The sequence below is a fragment of the Fringilla coelebs genome (assembly GCF_963513975.1).
Source record: "Fringilla coelebs genome assembly, chromosome: 15".
NCBI classification, from domain to species: domain Eukaryota; kingdom Metazoa; phylum Chordata; class Aves; order Passeriformes; family Fringillidae; genus Fringilla; species Fringilla coelebs.
Window position 1 is genome coordinate 15,268,544 of NC_140041.1, and position 20,121 is coordinate 15,288,664.

The following is a 20,121-nucleotide window of genomic DNA, read 5'->3' on the forward strand; positions in this document are numbered from 1 at the left end:
CCAGCCCTGCTATGTCCTAATCCCTTGTGGCCGAGGCAGCAGGGGCAGTTTGGGGGCTGAGCTCGAGCTCTGCTCAGCACTTGGGTTTCTGTGCTCCCTCCAAACTCCAGCTCTGAGAACCCAGCTGGTTCTCATTTCCAAACAACCAGCTTCTCTATCCCCAAGTGCTAAAGAAAATAATCCCAGCAATCCATGACTACACGCTTTCACAGGGACAGCAGTGAGAATTTGATTGTAGAGATAATTAAAGTCATTCCTGAAACTTGCAAGGAAGAGAAGCCGGGGGGGAGAGGAGGGGGCCAACAGGGACAACGATGCTCATGTTTAGCTTGTGTTTAAATTGAATGAAGTTTGGAGAAGTGGGGACACACACACTACTTTTGGGGAATTTGTTTTCCTGAAAATTCTCTCTTCTTCACCCTAACAGTTACAATTTGCAAAGAAAAAGTAATAGACTGTGGCAAGTAGGAAGATTAGGATGAGGTTTGGAGCCTGGCTGTTCTTAATTTGGCAAGAGTATCCAGAGGGAAATGCTTTCACATTCTGGTAAACTTGAATAAAATTACATACAGCCACTTCGATTAGAAGGGTTTAAAGGGAAATGATACCATAAAAGCAATAAACCCAACTGCTATCTGCTTCAAACACTGAAAACATCTTTTTAAAATTAATGTTTCCTGCAGCCCTGCCATGAGTTAGGTCTGAAATAATTTTCATATTAACAACACTCAGGAGCAGGTCAATCTAGAGCCAATCACACAACTGCATTAGTCTTCTACATCTTTCCAAATGTCCTCTGCATCTTTCCAAAACAGTGGAGTAATTTACACCACTCCAGCTGGTGTAAATCAGCAGGGTGTCCCTGGCATCAGGAGAGATGGGAAGCACTGGCCTCACTGAAAAATAATCACAATGATGATGATTAAAAAGAAAAAAAAATAAAAAGAACCACACCAAAACCCAAACAAAAAATAATAGAAGCTTGCTGCCAGCAAAGCTAAATTGTACAACCCCCGTGTCACACATCTGCTCTGACCCTCATCATCCTGAAATGGGTGTGAAATCCAGAGATGGAGAGAAAGAGTTTAAAGCACTTGTAATCTCTCCGTCTGCACTATCTGCCTTGAGCAGGAAGGAGGGATCTGCTCAATGAGAGCTATTCAGGGCCTCTCAATTAACCTGATTAGTTCAGCACGCTGCTCTCATGAATGACACCTTATCTTGGAAATGAAGGAAAAAAACTTCCTTCCCTCTGGAGATACAGGCGGCCCCTAAAGCCAGCACAGCAGTGCCCACGGGCCGGCTCCCCATCACCCCGGGGAGCTGCTTGGGGTGGCAGGGCCAGGCAGCCCAGGTGGCCCAGGCAGGGAGGGGGTGCCCTCTTTGAGGCCCATCCAGGCACATGATGGGATTTGGTGGCGGGGGGACCCTGCCGGGGTGGCCGCAGGTACCGCGACCCCCGGGGATGCTGCGGAGTCTGGAGCTCGTTTCATAGGTGACAGATTAATGAGCAATAACTGGGTTACCATGGCAAAAAGCATTCCCAAAATTCTCTTTTGTTTCCCTGAGAATAGTCTCCCTATTTTTTTTTCCCCTCCAAATCATGCCACTCTGCAATAACACAAATATTAACTAACATTATTCTTTCATTATTCTTTCAAGTGCGAATGTCAACAAGGCTGATTGTTACACACAAACTCCCAGGATTAATCAGGAAAAATAGGTATCTCAATTACAATTATAATGCTGAGAACTCAGATTTATGAATGGCCAGCCAACTTTGAAGACATTTATTAGGGAAATTCCAATGACTTCAAAAGTATTAATGCACTAATGAAACATTAGGGCATGATGTATTAATGCTCGTGTAATTTCTGACAAATTGAGTTACCATTGTCACAGCAGGGCAATCCTTCAGGAAAAAAAAAAAATGAAAAGTTCCTCTCCTGCCACGTGGTACACGACAGATGACAATTTACGTACACATAATGGGGTTCAGCGAGAAGTTTTCCTCCTACACCACAGTACAGTTTATTCCATTTTTCAGAATGCCAGAGCTATTATGGAGCTCACTGTGATTGAAAAAAAAAAAAAAGCCTTGGGATTTTCTTCCTGAAGAGCTCCACAGGGGAGAGACTCTCCCATGGTGCATCCCTCACTAAGCAGCCTCAGAGTCCAGCAGGGCCCAGTAACACCGGGCCATGGTACCAACAGAAAGACCCACAATAAGAAAAAAATCTTTACAGAGCTGCTTTTAACTCATAAATCCCAGCATGACAAACAAATTCTTCCCCAGACCACAGAAAACTCCAGGACACTAATTTGTAACGCAGCTGAATTTCCTCATTTTTCTTTAAAAAAGGGGGTAAATGCTGATCCAAGCTGCAGGTCCCTTTCCTTCTCCTGCCCGTAAAACCTCCAGAAAGATATTCCAGGGTGTAGACTCCCCTCTGCAGCCAAATCCCAGCTCATGCAGGATTGAGCCAGAGATGTGGAGGCACCTGGAACAGCTGGGAGGAGAAGCGACCATCAGATCTTAATAGCTCTGAGTGTGGCTAATTTTATTCTTCTTTCAGAGCAAAGAACTTTATAATGAATACAGAATACATTTTTCCTCTCCTTGTGTCATCTTTCTACAAAATTTGAACTAGGTAAAGTGGTTTTTAACATCCACTTATCAAAGTGACTTAACATCTGGGAAGTCAGCCAATGGTTATGTAGTGATGCAGATGCCAAAAAATCTGACTGAAGGATTATATTGAGGGAATTTACAGAGGAGACCTGACTCAACTGGGTGGAAGCTGATGGTTATCCTGGTCAGGAGAGCCTGAGAGTCTCCCTACAAAACCATGGATAAAAATTAAGGAAAAGCATTGTGTTTTAAACAGTATATTTTTAACCCGTTATAGACACTGGCTGTATCCTGCAGCAGTAATTTTTTCCAAAGGCAGATTTTGGAATCAAAAGATGAATAGTTTGTCAAAGTCCAAAAGAAGATGGAACAGAAAATTATTTTCTCCCTCTTACAGTTGTTGAGGCAACACTAAGAGGAAAATAATTTTTTGATTGCTAGACAGTCACGTTGGAATATTAAGCCTTTTTAACATTTAGTTATATAAAATTAATCGGTTCCAGGGTCACAATCATGTCACACAAGGATGTCTTCTTTTTTTTAATTAGTCTTTGAAAAACGTGACCTAAACATTCATCTAATTGAATTATGTGTTTAGCTGAATGTTTGCAACTCTGTTTAGAAAGTCAAGGTGAGAGGAGCACTAGGAAAACCCAAGAATAAAGCAAGCCAATATGACCCTGGCATTGCAGCATCACCTTTTTTTTTTTTTTTTTTTTGGTAGCACCATTTTTCATCTCTTTTTAGCCCAGCATGGCACTGGAAGAAATAAAGAAAACAATAAAAGAACAACTGAGTGTACAGGGTAGGATTTACTGGCATTTACTTTTAATTCTATGGTCCTTTGCTCTGTGGCTTATCAGCCCTATGTCAGCCCTTTTTCCTCCTTTATATTTCATGAGGGGACCCACATGCTGGTACTGAGAGACAGAGCCCAAGTGTCTATAAGCTTTTTGTCAGGTAAAAAGAGAAGAAAAAGGAAAGGAACAAGAGGAAAAGCAAAGCTAAGAGGCATCTATTAGATGTCACTAGGCTTTTGTATTCATGTCAATGATTCAGGATTAGAGTATTTGAAATAATCTTATTGAGAGAACTCAAAAGCCCCACAGAGGGAAAGCCTGCTCGGTAGCATATGGCAGAGCAGCAGACAATATCTTATTAAGGATGTGTTAGCTAACACCATTACTTTTTCTATTACATTACTGAACTGTGGTGCCTCAGCCCGTTAGCGAGATGCCGTAGTTGTGGAATGCCACGTTGGACCTGTTCTTACAAACCCTCCAAGATTTGGCTGGGCCTTCTGGCACGGTGGGGGTGGGGAAGGGGGGTGGCAGTGGGGTGCTGCTCCCTCAGCCCTCCCCGGAGCCCTGGGAAGGGGAAATGGTGTCCCCAAAGGAAGGGGACAGCCCGAAGTGCCCTCCCCACTTCAGGTCACCTCCCCTCTGGGAAAAACACGAGGTACAGAGGGCAGCTGCTGCTCCAGCCCCAACAAAAAATCCCAAACTATTGCCAGACTCTGCTTCTTGTCAGATGAAGGGAATTTAATTTTGTTATAGTGAATGCTGTTAGTCTAAAAATCTTTCTTTGCTCTTGGACAAAAGCTTGTAATTGGAGAAATAGCTCTTTTTAAAGTTATCTTCATCTGCCTACACCTTTAGAGGCAGCAAGAAACCAAAGACAAAACAGCACTGTTCATAGCATTTCAATGATTGCTCTGAAAGGCTCTATATCTGGGTCACCTTACTACAGTCCAGTATATAACTTCAGTGACTTGCTATAAAGCCTTTTAATAACTAATTTCACATCATTCGCATATTAACGGCTACAGAAAATTCATATTCACATTTCCTATTTCCAAATGCCGTTTTTAAAAAGTGGGTAGTGTATTATTCCTTCCACTTTAAAAAGTAAAAACCCCTAAAATACTGTTCTTAGCAAAAAAGCAAACACCCAGTTGATAGAGTAATATATTCTGATCACAAACTACCTATGCAAAGTTGCTAATGTGACACACTGGGAACTTTGTATGGGTTTTCTGTACTTTTCCAGAACTCTTACAGAAAAAAATATCAGGATGTTACAGGGAAAATGGAAAATTTATACCAGCATTTCCCACTACTACTACAGAGACTTGCTGCCTTCTGAGGACAGTGTTAAAACCATTTCTAGAAACTTAGTCACGATTTGTAGTAACCTACAAGTGTTTCTTACTCTCTTTTAACTTTATTAGTTAGATGCTGTATTAAAATTAAATACTTCCAGCAGGCAGAAGTGCCTGTGAATTTAACATAGTTATTTAAATAAGTGTGGCCAATTACTTATAAGAATACATTTTGGTGGCTGGAACACGAAAACATTTATGAAAACTCACATGAAGAAAACTACTCAGTTTTCTGAGTTCCTGCAGAATAAAGCTTGGGTTGTGTTTTTATCCAGTAAACACTGGGATAGAGTTGAGATACATTTTTCATGTTCAGAGGAATTTTAGCTAATCTGCATTAAAACTGAGGATGATCTTCGCAAATACATTTCCCCATTGCTCTTATTCATGTATGCATTCCCACTGCGACAGCAAATATGGAAATAAATCAGGTGTTAAGATGGAAGAGAAAATTTATCCACTCCAGAAACTATGTGTGTATATATATGCATATGAGAAAAAGACAGGGTTTTATTTTTTTGCCCCCCTCAAAAAAAACCCCACTCTTGAGAGAGAAGAGCTGGCACTGAGCTGCATGGAGCCAGGGAGCCCACTGTGCCCAGCACATCCTCCCTGCTGCAGGACATGCTTTGAAGAAGGAGTTCATATTAAGAAATCGATGGGTATGAAGAGCACATTTGAAGTTTGGTGACAAGAAACAAAGGGATGGATCCCCCTGCCAGGCTCTGGGCTCCTACTGGGGCCAGAGCACTCTGAGCTTTCCTGGTGCTGCAGGAGGTCACTGTACCAACATTTTTAAAGAACTTCCAACCTCAAATACCCAAATCCTGACACCAGAATGGAGCAGCAGAATAATCCATGAGGTCTCAGATTCCTTTGTACTAGAAAATCCACAGGGTCTTCAGGATGGTCTTTGAGGACTAAAACCAATTGAGTCTCCTGAAATTGTTAACCCTTGCTGAGCAGGAGATTTTCAGGAAGAGCCCAAGGGACTTATTGACATGGACTCTGGCCTTGGGGCAGCAGGGCCAACACATCCCATGTGTGCACTGAAGTCACAGCTGGCCAAGCCCGTGGCGAGCTCCACCAGTCAAATGTCAAAATCAGCAATCTTGTCTCTGGTTCCCCTCATCCCCAGGACACTTAACACAAGCTTTTCTGTCTCCCTAGAAAAATATAAATTTTTACTCTGCATCAGGACAATCATTTTTCTTCAGGAACAGCATCATCTCCCTACTTAGAAATTACAGAGGATTCAGCACAATGAGCCTGCTTTAGAATAGAAGCCTCTGCTACATCACCAATAATATGAAATAGTAATGATCAAACATAAGATCACAGTTAACTAAAGCCCCAAACACTAGCTGTGGATTCAAAAGGCATCACTGAGAGAAGCAAGTAACTATTAGAGTAGTGTGAAATGTTTGCAGTGAAACCCAAAACCACATAAGGCTTGCCTGGTTTGGGATTTAATAACAAACTGAAAACTCAGAACAGGTTTGCTGAGAAACTCACAAACCTTCTGAGTGAAGCTCAGACCAAATTAAGGTTTTGCATAATACTTCTGAGATCACACAAAAATTCTTGTACTTGGAGGCAGAGAGAAGAGTAATCAAACAAACAATAAGCAGAAGCTGGTTTGACCCTGACCAAGTTCATTCAGCCCCAAGAGCAAAATAAAGGAATTTATAAGCAGCAGTGATATGTGCCAACCCCAACAGGCTGAAACCAAGAGATTTTTGCAAGAATCCTTGCAAAGTTACCCCCAGCTCTAGTGATTTCATCACCAGAAAGAAGGCTGACACCACATGCATGAGGAGCACTCGTAGAGCGGCAAGCATGCGAGCCTGAATCTCAGTGTGAGAACATCTACTGATCAGTCTCCCATTTATCTCACAACAGCTCAAAATGCCTTTGGTTGCCCAAGTCATGTGGGAAATGTTCTGGGTAATGCTTCTCAGCTGCATCAATCACAAGCAAATCCTGGAGGATGTGTGTTTGGGTCCCTCCCCTCTCAGAAATGTGTGGGCTCACAGGCTCCCAGAGCTTGTGTGAAGCACTCGAGGCCAACTTCTGTCTCTGAACACCCTGCTCAGAGGCCCAGGGGGTTTAGGCAGCACAGCCTGAAAAGACAGCCTGAGAGACATTCCTGTGCACTGCTGGGGGTAGTTCTGTCATCCATCCTCTGCTCCCCTGACTCCTCCCTGATGGATCAATAACTCCCATCTAGCTCTGGAAGGGGCACAGCAACTGGGAGGTGTGGGCTGCTTTCCAGCACAAAATTCCAGATAACAGCCAAATATTCGCAGCCAGGGACATTTTGCACCTAGGATGTCTATCAGAGTGCTCCATGCCTGCCCTCCTGCTCCTTCTGTGTGGAAAAGCCACCCAAGGAGCCAGCAGTGATGGGACCCCCAGGCTCCCACAGCCCACCCCTGGTGCGAGCAAGGTGCAGCAGAGCATTGGCAGACACACCTTCCCCTGACCCCACACAGCCAGGTTCTGGTACTGACATGGTCAGGGGGACAAGGATAGAACCAGGACAGGGCAGGAACATGCATTCCTGCCAAGGGGCCACTGCCAGAGCGCCTGGCATCTCCTGCCACTTTGCTGTGGCACCGGTGCTGTGATGAACCCAAGCCCCTGTAGGCTGGTGGGGATCGGCTGCACCACTGACCCCATCCCTCTCAGCAAAACCCACTTCATCCCCTCTCCTGCAGGGCAGGTTCTGCCTGCATCTCCTTTCCCTTCTCTCCAGACATGGAAAGCTACTGCAAAATGCATTATTTGCCACATCCACTTAAGCAGTGGGGAGGATGCAGGGAGTGTGATACAGTCCTCCCAGTCACTTTTCCACCTGCCTGGTATTTAGGATGAAAAGATGATCAGGCTTGTAAAATACAATCCACTACCTGATGACTTGTAAAGCAGTAAAACAGAGGTAATGAGTTTTTCATGTCCTTGCACAGTGAAATTCTACCCACAAACATAAAACTTTTCAGGTTACAGGCAGAAAGATTTCAAGCCCATCTGTAGGTGAGTTGGCTGGGTGTGCTGGGACAAGTTGCAGAGAGCCCAGATGAGCATCCTGCACAAGCTGGAAGCACAGAGGCCTTTCAGACACTGGTAGGAGGTCACACATTAAAATGTACATTGGTGACATCTGATATCAAGGTATAGGAAATATTACAACCTCCAGCCCATGAGTCCCCAGCCCTGCTCCATGGACAAGAGCTGTGATGGCACAGGAAAGGCACAAACCTCCTCATTGCTCCCAAACTGCATCCAAAATGCCACATGAGGACCTTCAGGATATCACCAGAGCAGGGCCAGGAGAAGCCCTGGCCAACCCCTGCCACCAAAGGTCACACAGTCCCTCCCAGGGGAGCTCCAGGACAAAGCCCCTTGACTTCTACCTCACCTAAAGATTATCAACCCAAGGGACAGACAGTGGCCAGATTCTCACTACAGGTCCTGCCTCGGTTGGCAAATATTAGCAAAGCCAATCCCAGGTCACTGTCATCAGCCTGCTCAAGTACTCTGAGAAGAAGCAAAATTGGGATAAGCCAGGAGCTGCCTGTTTCAGCCCTTTTTCCATGCAATGTCTCAAGCAGGATATATATATGATATATATGGTATATATATTTTTTTCTGCCGCTATATTTGGGGTTGCAGTGGCTATTCCTATTTTATCAGTCAGTAGGACTCCTATTGACTGGATGCAGCCATAAAAGGTAAAGAAGCCCCAGCAGGCACTGGTAACACCATTAAATATTGGTCTTGACAATGGTAAATTGGGTTTAAAAGTTTAGAACAGAGTGCCAAGAGGGGAGCCTTTTTCCTGAACCAAGGAATAACATAAAGCCCCACTTTCTCCCCTATGTGACTTTTGTCATTATCATCTTTTCTGATTTTTACAAAGCAAACCTAATTAGGAAGCTCTCTCATTAGTCTTCCAGAAAAATTAGCACAGCTTATGCTAATTACTCCTGTAAAATTTAATAAACTCGTTGAAATGGGAATAGTCTAATGAGGTTTTATTTATTGAACTAAGATAACTGTAAGGAAAAAGGTTAGGATACCAGGATATCCAGAGTGGTAATAAAACTACAATTTATTCAATTTCTTCACAGGAATTTTATTGCAAACCTTTTAAATTCAAATATGAGTTACAATTTGAAAGTTAAATCAATCTAGAATTTAATTTAATAACAGGAAGTGCTCTGTGTTTTCCTTAAGTGTGATTACAATACAGCCCTGCCACTGCACTCGTAGGAGGAATTGTGCATTTGTATTGTGACAATAATACCCCTTTTAAAATGAGTTCCTGTTCATCAGATCTTCATCTCAACACGTGTAACTGGATTAGCAATAAAATATACAGGCTATGCTAAGAAGATGATACAGACACACACAGGTTTCCAAGAAACTTCCTTGGGATGACTGCTCTGTAATCATAATAAACTAATTTTATTCTCCAGAGAAAATTTAAATCACTGTTTTATATGAGTATAAATTTCTTTAGGTCCCTTTCACTGCTGTATCTGCTGATACTATAATAGAGCAAAGTATAAAACAACTTTATAAAGAATAAAGTCATATTCTTTTTCAAACACAGCTACAGGCTTTCTTTCTTAAAACCCACATTTTTATTAAAGAGAAATATACAATTTGATTTCACATATATCCAGGGTTTAAAGGAGAATACAGCATATGTAACTTTGAAGTTGCCAAAGAGCCTTTTCTCCAAGTTCACCAAACCACCACAAAGCCAGAGCCCTCTCTATCCGGAGTCCCTCCAGCCTCATCAAAGAGAATTAATCAATCCCAAATAGTACTCCAACTTGTCAGAAGAGGATAACATTTCCATGTAAGTACATATGTCAAAAATCCCATGGATAGATTCTATGTTAAACTCTATGTTAGGTCAGAGTCTGTGGATTCACAAGATTTGATGCAAGAGTTAGATTAAATCCATAGGCAAAGACTTGATCAGAGCATCAGGCATGTGGGAGTGCTTTAGCCCAAATGGTAAATGAGTTCTCTAAGCTCAGTGCAAATAAAAATAACTAAATATGGCTTTGCATACCAATTGACATAATAGTTAAAAACTGTGTGCATGGAGAAGTGACAATGGAGCAGAAGCAAACACATGGCCTGACTTGTGCAGGCATTTTAATCACAGAACAATTTTAAAGGACTCGTTTTCAGGTAAAAAGGCTCCGTATAAATCACTTCATCCTTTCCAAACCAAAGGGGACAAGAAAAATGAATAGGATAAATGTCACAAGAAACATCACTAAAGCTACTAACTGTATAAAGCACATACTTGCTTGGCCTAAATTGTTTGAACTAGCCCCAGCCAAGAAAAGGTTTTAAGTACCCTACTGGGACAGATGCGAAGCGGCAACAATAGAAGCCACACTAATGCAATCCAGGTAACACAATCCTGTTTCAAAAACACAGGGAGGGCTAATTACAGTACTGCTGAGTCAAATTTCTTATGCCATTGCAACCCACAGGAACAGGTCAAAATCAAGTGTTATTCAAACCACAGTCATATCAACCTCCTGTATCAAAGTCACAATTTAAAACCAAGTGAAGAACTCAAAAGCTTAACCCATTCACAAGCCAAGTGTGGTTCAGTGCGGGTGGCGAGGCAGGGTTTGTGTTATCAGCTTGGAATTGTGTTTACCTTGCATTTTAAGAAGAAACTTCAAAATTGGTAACTATTGCATCAATTCATGTAAAAACTGAGGTATGGATCACCGCTAGGAAGCTAAAGCTGGGTTTTTTTTCCTGTACCTATTTTCTTCATTTTGCAGGAAGCAGGTAACAGACAGCATCTCTGGCTTTCAAAATTTAAAATTATTTGCAACTGGCAGTTTTGCATACTAGATAGTTAAACAAAATATTTCTGTAAACCTGCCATTAGCATCTTAACATCTCACTATCCAGTACAATGAAAAATTCATGTGAATTTTGTAGCTTTCATGTTGCTCAAAATGCCACTCTAACACCATGTTTATAGTGTTCAGCTCTGCAGCATGCTTATAAAACACAGCTCTGTACAGGTTTCACTGGGGGGCTTTCCCCCACACACACTTCCTCTGGTGCTACCTGATGCTCAGAGAAGATGAAAATATGCCTAGTTAAAATAGAGAGGGATATCTTCCGAGATTTAAACATTCTCAGGATGACTTATTACAGCTAATCAAAACATCTGCTATAAGCATCCAATAAAAGCACTTTCCTACCCAACCCATCCAAGAACTGGGAGCTGGGATGAGAACAAAGCTCTGGACTGCTCTCCAGTGGGGCCCCCAACACATCAAACCTATCTCACCTTCTTTCATAAAATGGATGCTCTGCATGGAAGAGTCTAGGAACTTCATACAGCAAACATAATTCAGACAGCAGTGCAAGGAGAGGCAAATGCTCTGTGCCCTCATCCCTGTGTGTTTGGGGTCCCCCTATTCACAGCTCAGAGCAGGGTGTTGCTCTCCCCAGCCCTGACAGACCCTTTTGGTGCTTTGTGGCCATTTAACTCCTCTGGAGTAATGCTGCACAATACCCTGGCTATCCCACACGGCTGTAGACAACACATTTGGACAATAAAAATGTAAAAATGGCTCTTTGGCTACCATTTTGCATAATTGGCAAGCAACAGAAACTACACATGGCCCAGAAAAACAGGAATAGATGTATTGTACTACAATGATTTACTCAGTGATGTCAGATTAGCAATATGGATCTGTTTAAAAACACGATAATTAAGACAGGCAAAAATGAATTAATCAACTGACAATACAGTCAAAATAGTATTCCAACCAAAGAAAATAAGAGGAGGGAAAAAACCTTACATTGCAGATCTATTTTCTTAACTGTTTTTATGCATAAATAAAAGCCTTAAAATGTAGATGGATTGCATCCAACAGAACTACAGTAGCTAAGTGATAATGATTCAAACATTTTTCAAATAAAAGTTAAATATTTATAAGCACCCAACCACATTTCATAAATCACAAACTATTATTATTTTATTCCTGAAGCTTCCCTGGCATAGCATGTGAATTGAGTCACAGAAAGTCAGAAAGAAAAATCTCCTCTTTATGCACATGAATCAGTTACAAGAGCTGGAGCTCTCCACAGAACAGGGTGCTCCAGTATCCCTACATTTTCCCACATATGGCCCTTCCAAAGCAATCACAACTGCAAAGCACAACTAATTCTGTATCAAAAAAAAACCAAAATTTCATCCGCATAGCCTCCTAATTCTTCCCCATTAGCAACACGGGGCAGGTGTTTCATTATAATGAGGAGAGGGAGGAAGAGAAAAAAAAATGGAAGGAAACAATAGCAGTCCTTACCTGTCAATTATCACTGGATCTGATGGAGTCTCATTTCTGTTGCCACAGCTTTTCTTGTCACAACAGCGGCTACAGAGCAAAAGCGAAAGGATTTAGTGCGACCATTACACTGTAAAATCATCATTACGAACATGTTGGGTTCAAATTGCCGGCTCGAGTTACCCTGCCGGCCCTGCCTGCAAATCAGTCAAATGCACTGGGTCACATATGGGTTAATTACGATATTTAACTTCTTGCACAGCTGGTTAGCAACGGAAAATATAAAAAGAGAGGGGTTTTGCCCCTTTCACAAATAATAATTCAAGGATCGCCCAAAACAGGGAGAGCTGCCTATTTGTAGCCTCTTTTCCGCGGGGTTTAACAGTCGTCCCACAGACGCTGGCACACAAAATAAGGCAGATTTTTCCCTGCTGAGCCTGGTTTTTACATTTGCTTAACGCTTGTGTTACACATCCACAAGATATTCCTGCTTCCACACAATTCCCAGCTACTGGCAAGCCTCCCCCCAAACTCCGAAAGCACAATTATTCTCCCTGTAAGAAGCACTGGTGTTAATGGGGGAGCTGAAATGCAAGCAGCAGCAGCAGCTTTTTATGCTCGAGCGCGCCTGTTTCCCCAAGTTTTCCGAGCATGTTAATGATCACTAATGCCATGGAGAGCTCTGCTCCGGCGGCTGCTGCCCTGCGTCAGGTCAGATACAAAGCAGGCATGTGAAATATAAGCTGTGTCTCCCAAAGCTCTGCTGCATGGCTGACCTCGAGGCTGGGATTCTTTTGGAGCTAAGGTGGCTCATTGTTTCCTAAGAGAAGTTAAGTTGGTAGTTTTTGATGATTCCTTGTCAAGGGTTGTTTTCGGTAAGGAGGTATAAATCTATTGCCGGTGAGTTTGTAGGTGAGGTTCCTGCTCCAGGTGGGAATCCCTCCTGGTGCCTCTGGAGCTGTGGCAGGGAGCTGCCCGGCTCTTCCCACCAGCCCTTGTAGACCCACAAGACCAAATCACAGCCACAAAGGTCAGCAAAGCCTTTAGATTTCACCCACCCTCTCATACCAGGGAGGAAACCCCCATCTCACAAGGAAAGATCCTGTTTGCTGATGTTCCTTAACAGAAACCCCCACACTGAAGTGAAGGCTTCAAGAAATAATAATAAAAAAACCAAGAAGCTCCTGACTTTCCAAGGTCTTTCTTGGTCCCCAAGGACCTGCTGGACAAAGCCTGGGCAGCTGCAGGGACCCCATCCCACGATGGCACCAAGTGTCAGGCAAAGAGGACCACCCCAGCTGCTCTCCCTGGCCAGACCTGAGCACATCTCAGGTTCAGTAAACTTTCTGGTCAACCTCAACCAAGTCATTGGAAACCACTACATTTGTTCCCAGTGGCATCCCAGGGACCTGCATCTCGCCTGTATTTCAGCAGCTGTCAGGAGGGACCACTGCTCACTCTCCCTCTCAGATGAACTATTTTCCTTTCCCCAGAAGGTGGAAGAACATCAGGGCAGGAAGAAGCCCTCAGCAGTGCCATGCTATATAAATAGCCTTGTTGGGAGTATGACAAAGGTTCTCTTGTGTTTCTGAACAATAGAGTGAATAATATACAGTTACCCACCAAGATTAGCAATAAAGCGACTAACCACACTAAAGATAACAAAAAAAGAGGCCTTTTACAAAAACAGCCTGTTTAAACATGGCTTTTAAAAAAATAATAATTTTGTTTTCAAAGAGAGGAAAATACATAATTCTTTTCACCGCAAAAAGCTTCAAGGCAACTATTCAGGGCTGAAACTTTTCGCAGTTAACACATGTGCGGTATCTTCATTTCGGTGGAAGTTACATTGTTTGGGATTGCCAAAAAAAACTGCTTAATTTTACAGCACAATACCACAATTGATCCACCAGAAAATGCCAGAGCCTTGGCACCCTGAAAGTATTAAAATTTAGGGAGGAATAAAATATGCTGTAGGTAAATAGTCATGGGGACGTTCAGGGGCTTTTTTGCCTATAAAAGGACTTGTCATTGGAGTGCAGCTAGAATGTGTGGGGTGAGAAAATTTACCCACAAACAAGGCAATAAAAACTGCTAATCATTTTTAAATGATTAAAATGTAATTAGAAACAGAGTTGGCACAAGTTAAGACAATGCAGTTCTTGTGACTGAAGTGAATCAGGGCTAGTCCTGACATTCTCCCAGCAGACTAGAGGGACAGAAATTGCCACACTTACTCAAGCAAGCAAAGGTTCCCAGGCTCCCAGCAAGAGATGGGCAAATATCAGCATCCACCCACCACTGGGCTCAGAGGTGGGCACCTTCCTGGGTGTTAACCCAGAGAGAGAGGCAGCCATGGGGGCCTGGGGACAGGGACACCTCGCTCTCACCTCCTGCCACAAGTGTCAGGCACTGACCAGCGGGGACAACCCAGCTTTCAGAGAAGGGGAAACACTTCACTGCTCCTCAGGTGGCTCCTTAATTGGGGTACCCTCCCAAAAGTGCACCCTAATAGTCCCAAGTGATAGTAGGAGACCTCGCTCCATGACCAGAGTCTGGGGGTGTTGTGGAAGGGCTGCATGGCTGGCACATCCCACCATCGGGTGACTCTCTGGCATGAAAGGAGGCCCTGAATGTTCCTCCATGATCTAGAGAATTATATCTTAGAATTTAATTTGCCTTTTGTGTTTTTTCCCCTCCCTGCAACAGCAGAATTGGAAGCCTCTTCACTCTAGTTTTCCTATGCAGAGAATTAAAACATCATGCAGATCTTGAGTTTCAGACCTGGTTAAAAGTGCTTTTAATTCAATTTCCCTCAAAAGCTTTGGCTTTTAGTGCCTACTTAGCACTTGGAAATAAGTTCCTAAATATTCAGCACCCTTTCTCCTTCCCCTGAAAGAATTTTAAAATTCCCAGGAGCTTCTCCAAACCACTCAGAAACCCTCCAGCTCCCAGCAAGGCTCTGTGCGAGAGCAGGGAGCGCCAGCCAGGAGGACAAGGACTCGTCTTTGCTGTTCTTCCATGACACCTCTCCCCAGGTGGGGCCAGGAGCCACGGCTCAGACACAACGCCATGTTGGCCCACAGGAAAAGCCTACAAAAGTTGATTAATTTGTGGGGTTTGCTGGTTTTTAAAACCAGCAGTCCTTGGTAGTAATGCAGCTCCCGCAGTGGTCGCCATCCTCATACCCCTCACCATCCCTATCCTCCCGGGGCCACCACCACCCCCAGCTTTTATTGCTGCCTTTCTCCTCACCCCAGCCCTCTGGGGACCTGCTGCTCTCCTGTCTCCTTGCTCCCCATCCTCCTCCTCCTCTTCCCTTCCACACGCCCGAGGATCTCGGCCGGGCCCTCAGGACGAGGCCTCCTCGCCCGGACCCTCCCCTGCCATGCCGGGCCTGGTGCGGCGGCCGGCGCGTCCCCGTGCAGGAGCCCTGCTTGGTGCGTCCCGGGGACAAGGAACAATGAGGAATTCGGGGCCCGTGGCCAGCACCAAGGAGACTTTGGCTGCCAGGCCGGGTGGGAGATGTTGCACAAGGTCCCAGCGAGGTGGGATCCGTCCCACCAGTGATGCCATCAGCACAGCCCCTGCCCCAAACCGGCTCCTCACCCTGCGGCGTGGAGGTGTGGGACCCCCTCGTCAAAACAGCTGTAAGATCTTATTTTACACAGACAAAACCCATATTTTACTCCAACCTCATTCTCAGAAATCACTGAACCATTTTAGCTGAAACTTTCCAAAGAAAGTCAGCCTGAGGCTGACACCCTGCAAAGGATATTTCAGCCAGAACAGTTTAAGTTTGGCAAAGCTGTAAGCCACTGGAGGTTTCATAATGGAAATTGTTGAGGCAATATTAACTATAGATGTCCCTCCCCATGCTGCCTACAATACTAATAAATTCCACTGAGGTTGTGAATTCTCCCCAGCTATTAACATTTTCACCAACAGTGTAGATTTTTATATCTGACAAAACACAATGAAATCCTTTGAAATAAACAGCTACCTGAAGCAAACCTCAGCTTTGCTCTCCTACCACAGCCAGGACTCTCTTACACATTTGAATTCTTTGTCTCCTCTGTGCCATAGCTGTAGTACACTATAAATACCCAGCTTTGTCACATAAATGCAAAGTTTTATTGTGCAGTTAGCCTTGATAGAAAGCACTGCTGAAAGTTGTTTAGAAATTAAATATCTAAAACAAGCTATTTTAAAATACAGAGCCCTCACTATTTCATGTCTGAAATGAAGAAATTTCATCTTAGGGAGAGCAAGCTGTCTTTCACACCATATGGCTAATGGTAGTGCATAGCAATTAGCTGGGCTGATTAATGGGGAACAGACTCTAATTTTATGCTTATAATTGAGGCTGCATTTGCACCCCTGGTGCAAATTCAGCACATCCCAACTTCCACTTACAACAGGCAAGAAATCAAGAGAAACAGAATGGTGTGGAGAGAGAATTTTTTCCCATTCTAGACCCCTAAAGAGCATCAGATTTGCAATTTAAAAGCGTGTTAGCAGCACAATAGATGACAGATTTGTGCAATAGGGTCAAGCGGCCTGGTAAACAAACAGCACCCTCTTACACACGTATGGGCAGCAAAGGAAATGGGAAATATCTAATATGAGCCGTAAGACATTTGAATATGTCTCCCCCACCCCATCAGGAACACAACATTTGCCTACTACAGTCAGTTTCAGTTTTTTCTATCCCTCCACCTTATGGCCATGAAACATAAAGCAAGGGCTAGCAGTAAATAAATAGGAGAAGAATAAAGCTTCTGAGCCAGTGGATTTTAAGAACAAAGAAAGTGCAAAGTGCTTTAATAAAGGGAATGACTGCACATCTTTCCACATTCCCAGAACAGAAATAATTTTGTCTCAGTCAAAGTATATTGAATAGCTATAAATCTGTGATGTGGGCATTTGGTCTTCTGGTTAAAACTCAGCCCACTATGTGAAGTTTTAATTTACTTCTTACACTCTATGTTTCTGAAGTATCTGTAAGGAAATTAATTCTTTAAAGTTGTTGATTCTGGCTCAGTGAGTCATTCCTACCACCAACCCTTGCTGGTTAAGGATCAGGAGGACACATCACCCAGGACTAATGGCAGATTCAGACCCTGACGCTGCAGGCACTTGAACTTGTCCTTAATTTTACTCATGTGCCCAGTCCCACTGTTTTACTGGCCTGTTACAGGAGAAAAGTAAAAGGCACTTGAGTCTTATCAGGTCAGGGGCCTCCTTTAATATTTCCATGAATTGTTCCTAGCTAGGTATCCAGTGTGAAAGTCGTGCTAATTGGGCCAATGAATTTTAGGACAATTACAAGTTGTCAACATGACTGGGATTCCATTTGAAAAGGCAGAAGTGGCCTGGAGTCCTCAGCAAAGCAACGAGGCTCCCGATGGCAGCAGAGGCTCAGGCACCTCTTGGAGCTGCTGATTGCTCTGGAGCTGCAAACCAATGTTTTTGGTTCCCTGAAAGAAGCAGCCTAGAAAATCAAGACATGAAAACTAAAATCCCCCAAAATCCTGCTGCAAGGAAGAATTTGAGGTGGGGGCTGTTCAGCGTTTCACCCAAGCTGGCAGGGCAAGGAGAGCAACTCCTCTGCCTTCATCATGGGGTGCTACACCCCAGAAGGGTTTTAGCAGGAGGAGCTGTCAGTGGAGGACAAAACATGCAGATCCCAAGAATTTAAGGGGAAAAAAAAAAATCAACCAACAGAGAAGTTTCCATCTGAGTATTTTGTCAGAGACTCTCCCCTGCCAGGAAACCCTCATCCAAGTTTATTCTTTTAGAAGTGGGTACTAGTTTTTACCCTCAAGTTACTCCTTTTTAGTAAATGTGTTTTGTAAAAGTTACAACGCATGCAATGGCATTTTTACAGTCTTAAAACAACTGATTGTAACAATGAGCTTATGCAAGAACGCCTCGTCTTCCACCAGGGAATTATTTTCTGCCATCGAATAACATGTAACAAATGATTTTTTCAGACATGCAAAAAACACCCACTAACTTTAATGAGACTGAGAGGTCAAGCTCTCTGAGGTGGAGAAGGGGTCTGTGGTGAAAAGGAAGTAGAGGAGGCTTCACCTACTTCAACCAGCCAGAACAGAGAAGGAAGCAGCTGCAGAAGTTTGGGGGAGAAGATATTTGACTGAATTAAAATCACCAACCCCAGGCAGGGCAAGAGAGCACTGGGCAGACCCAAATCTGCATGGGGAAGTTTAAAGAAAACCAAGAAGATGACATCTTTTGCACAGAGAAGTTTCAGCTGCTCCACTCTGGCCAAGTGGGGACCCCACGTGAGCAGCAGCCAGGACAAAAGAACCTCCTGACCTCACTCCTTAATGCACATCCAGAAAAAAAAAAATACTATTTTGTCATTTTGCCGAGGAGTTTTTGTTGGGAATTGGGGACAGAGACGTTTATTGCTACAAGACTATAATAGACTGTTAATTTCGGTGAGGAGACCTTTTGTGGGCTACAGTGCCTAAATGAAAACCAGCAGCATTCTGTTAAGAATAACTCTTTATAAATAATTGAAAACTAGTGTGACAACTGAGACCTTGCTGCTAATTACACACACCGAAGTGTGTTATTTTGGGATTGTTTAATGCAAGAAAGATAAATTTAAGTCCGAAAATAGCAGTAGGTTCAACCTAGATTTTGGGAGACAGATTCATCTTCTCATCACTAATTAACTGGAAGAGGGGTATTTCTTACCTGCACATTATTTCATGCGTGAGCAGAACTCGGCACATTTCTGGGTTCTTGTCTTGGCCTTCATATACTATTGCCTAGAAATAAAACACATTTTTAGTTGTACATAAGGTTGAGTTTGGAGAAAATCAAAACATGTCACGGTAAGCAAAGGCTCAGAGAGTTACAAACCACAGCTCAGGCTAAAGAGATCTGGCATCTCAACCAAACCTGCTCCAAGACCTGCAGTTGTAAAACAACACAAGCTGAGTACAGCTAAATTCCCTCCTCTCTGTTGCACATCTCTCCAGCAGTGTGTAGGATGGGGTTTTTTAGTAGTCAAGACAACCACAATTTTCTTTTCAATTCAGAATAAAATATAAACCTAATAGCATTAAAAAGAAGGGTGGGGGGGAAAGGAAAGAAAGAAAAAAAAACAGCAAGGCTTGGTATACTTTGGGTCCTATTCATTAAAAAAAAAAAAAAGACAGAAAAGAGAGCTCATGCATTTTTAATTACAAAAGCTGCACAGCCCAGGCATTTTCCTGGTAGCTTCTGAGAAAGCGCCTGGGCCTGATTCTTCCCTTGAACCTCCTGATCCAGCACTTTCCAGAGAGCTCCTCCGGAGTTACAGGGGTATAAATAAGTGAGGAGAAGGCCCTACCAGAGCAGAGGAGACCAAAACAAACAGAGGATCAACCAGCTTGAGAAATTTGACTCTGAGACAGCACAGAGAGAATCCTTTAAGCTAAAACTGTGGAAAGGCAGAGTATTCACATTTCAAGAGGAGTCTACGTTTGCTCCCACCAGCAGCACCAGCAACGAGGGATCGGCATTACCCACGAGCTGGGTTAGTGCTCACAGCCCCTGTGGGACAGGATTTCCATCTCAGCCCCACAGAGTCATGTTTTCCAGTCACCCCTGCTCCCAGGCACCAACCCCCCAGCAGCAAAACAAGAGTGGAGTTTCCCTTGCAACAGCATCTTTTGCTGGCACTGAGGTTTCTAAATCTTTTAGGGTGGCACTCCAGAGCTGGGATCGGAGCCCCAGGCTTGGAGGGATGACCACCCCTGCAGCTGAACATCAGCACTACCCTTGAGCTTGGTGTGACCTTTTCAGCCTCTAAAGCACAGAATTTAAAACAAAAAATTGGGGGAAAAAACTCAGCAGGTAAAATGACATCTGAGATGGGTGTCCCTGGAGCTAACGATTAAATAGAGATTGAAATTTAAGAAGTGTGCTCTAAAGATGAAACACATTTTAAGGAATGAGAT

General features: G+C 43.5%; 1 protein-coding gene across 3 annotated transcripts in view; it reads right to left on the reverse strand.

The window, feature by feature from the left end:
* The window catches only part of EBF1 (EBF transcription factor 1), a 263,732-nt gene that overhangs the window by 232,892 nt on the left and 10,719 nt on the right, over positions 1-20,121 (reverse strand). For all 3 annotated transcript variants that reach the window (XM_084215758.1, XM_084215757.1, XM_084215759.1), the window contains exons 5-6: positions 18,872-18,945; positions 12,164-12,232 (exon numbers count right to left, since the gene is read on the reverse strand). In XM_084215758.1, coding sequence (XP_084071884.1) covers positions 12,164-12,232; positions 18,872-18,945 — 143 coding nt within the window. The remainder of the gene's footprint in view (positions 1-12,163; positions 12,233-18,871; positions 18,946-20,121) is intronic.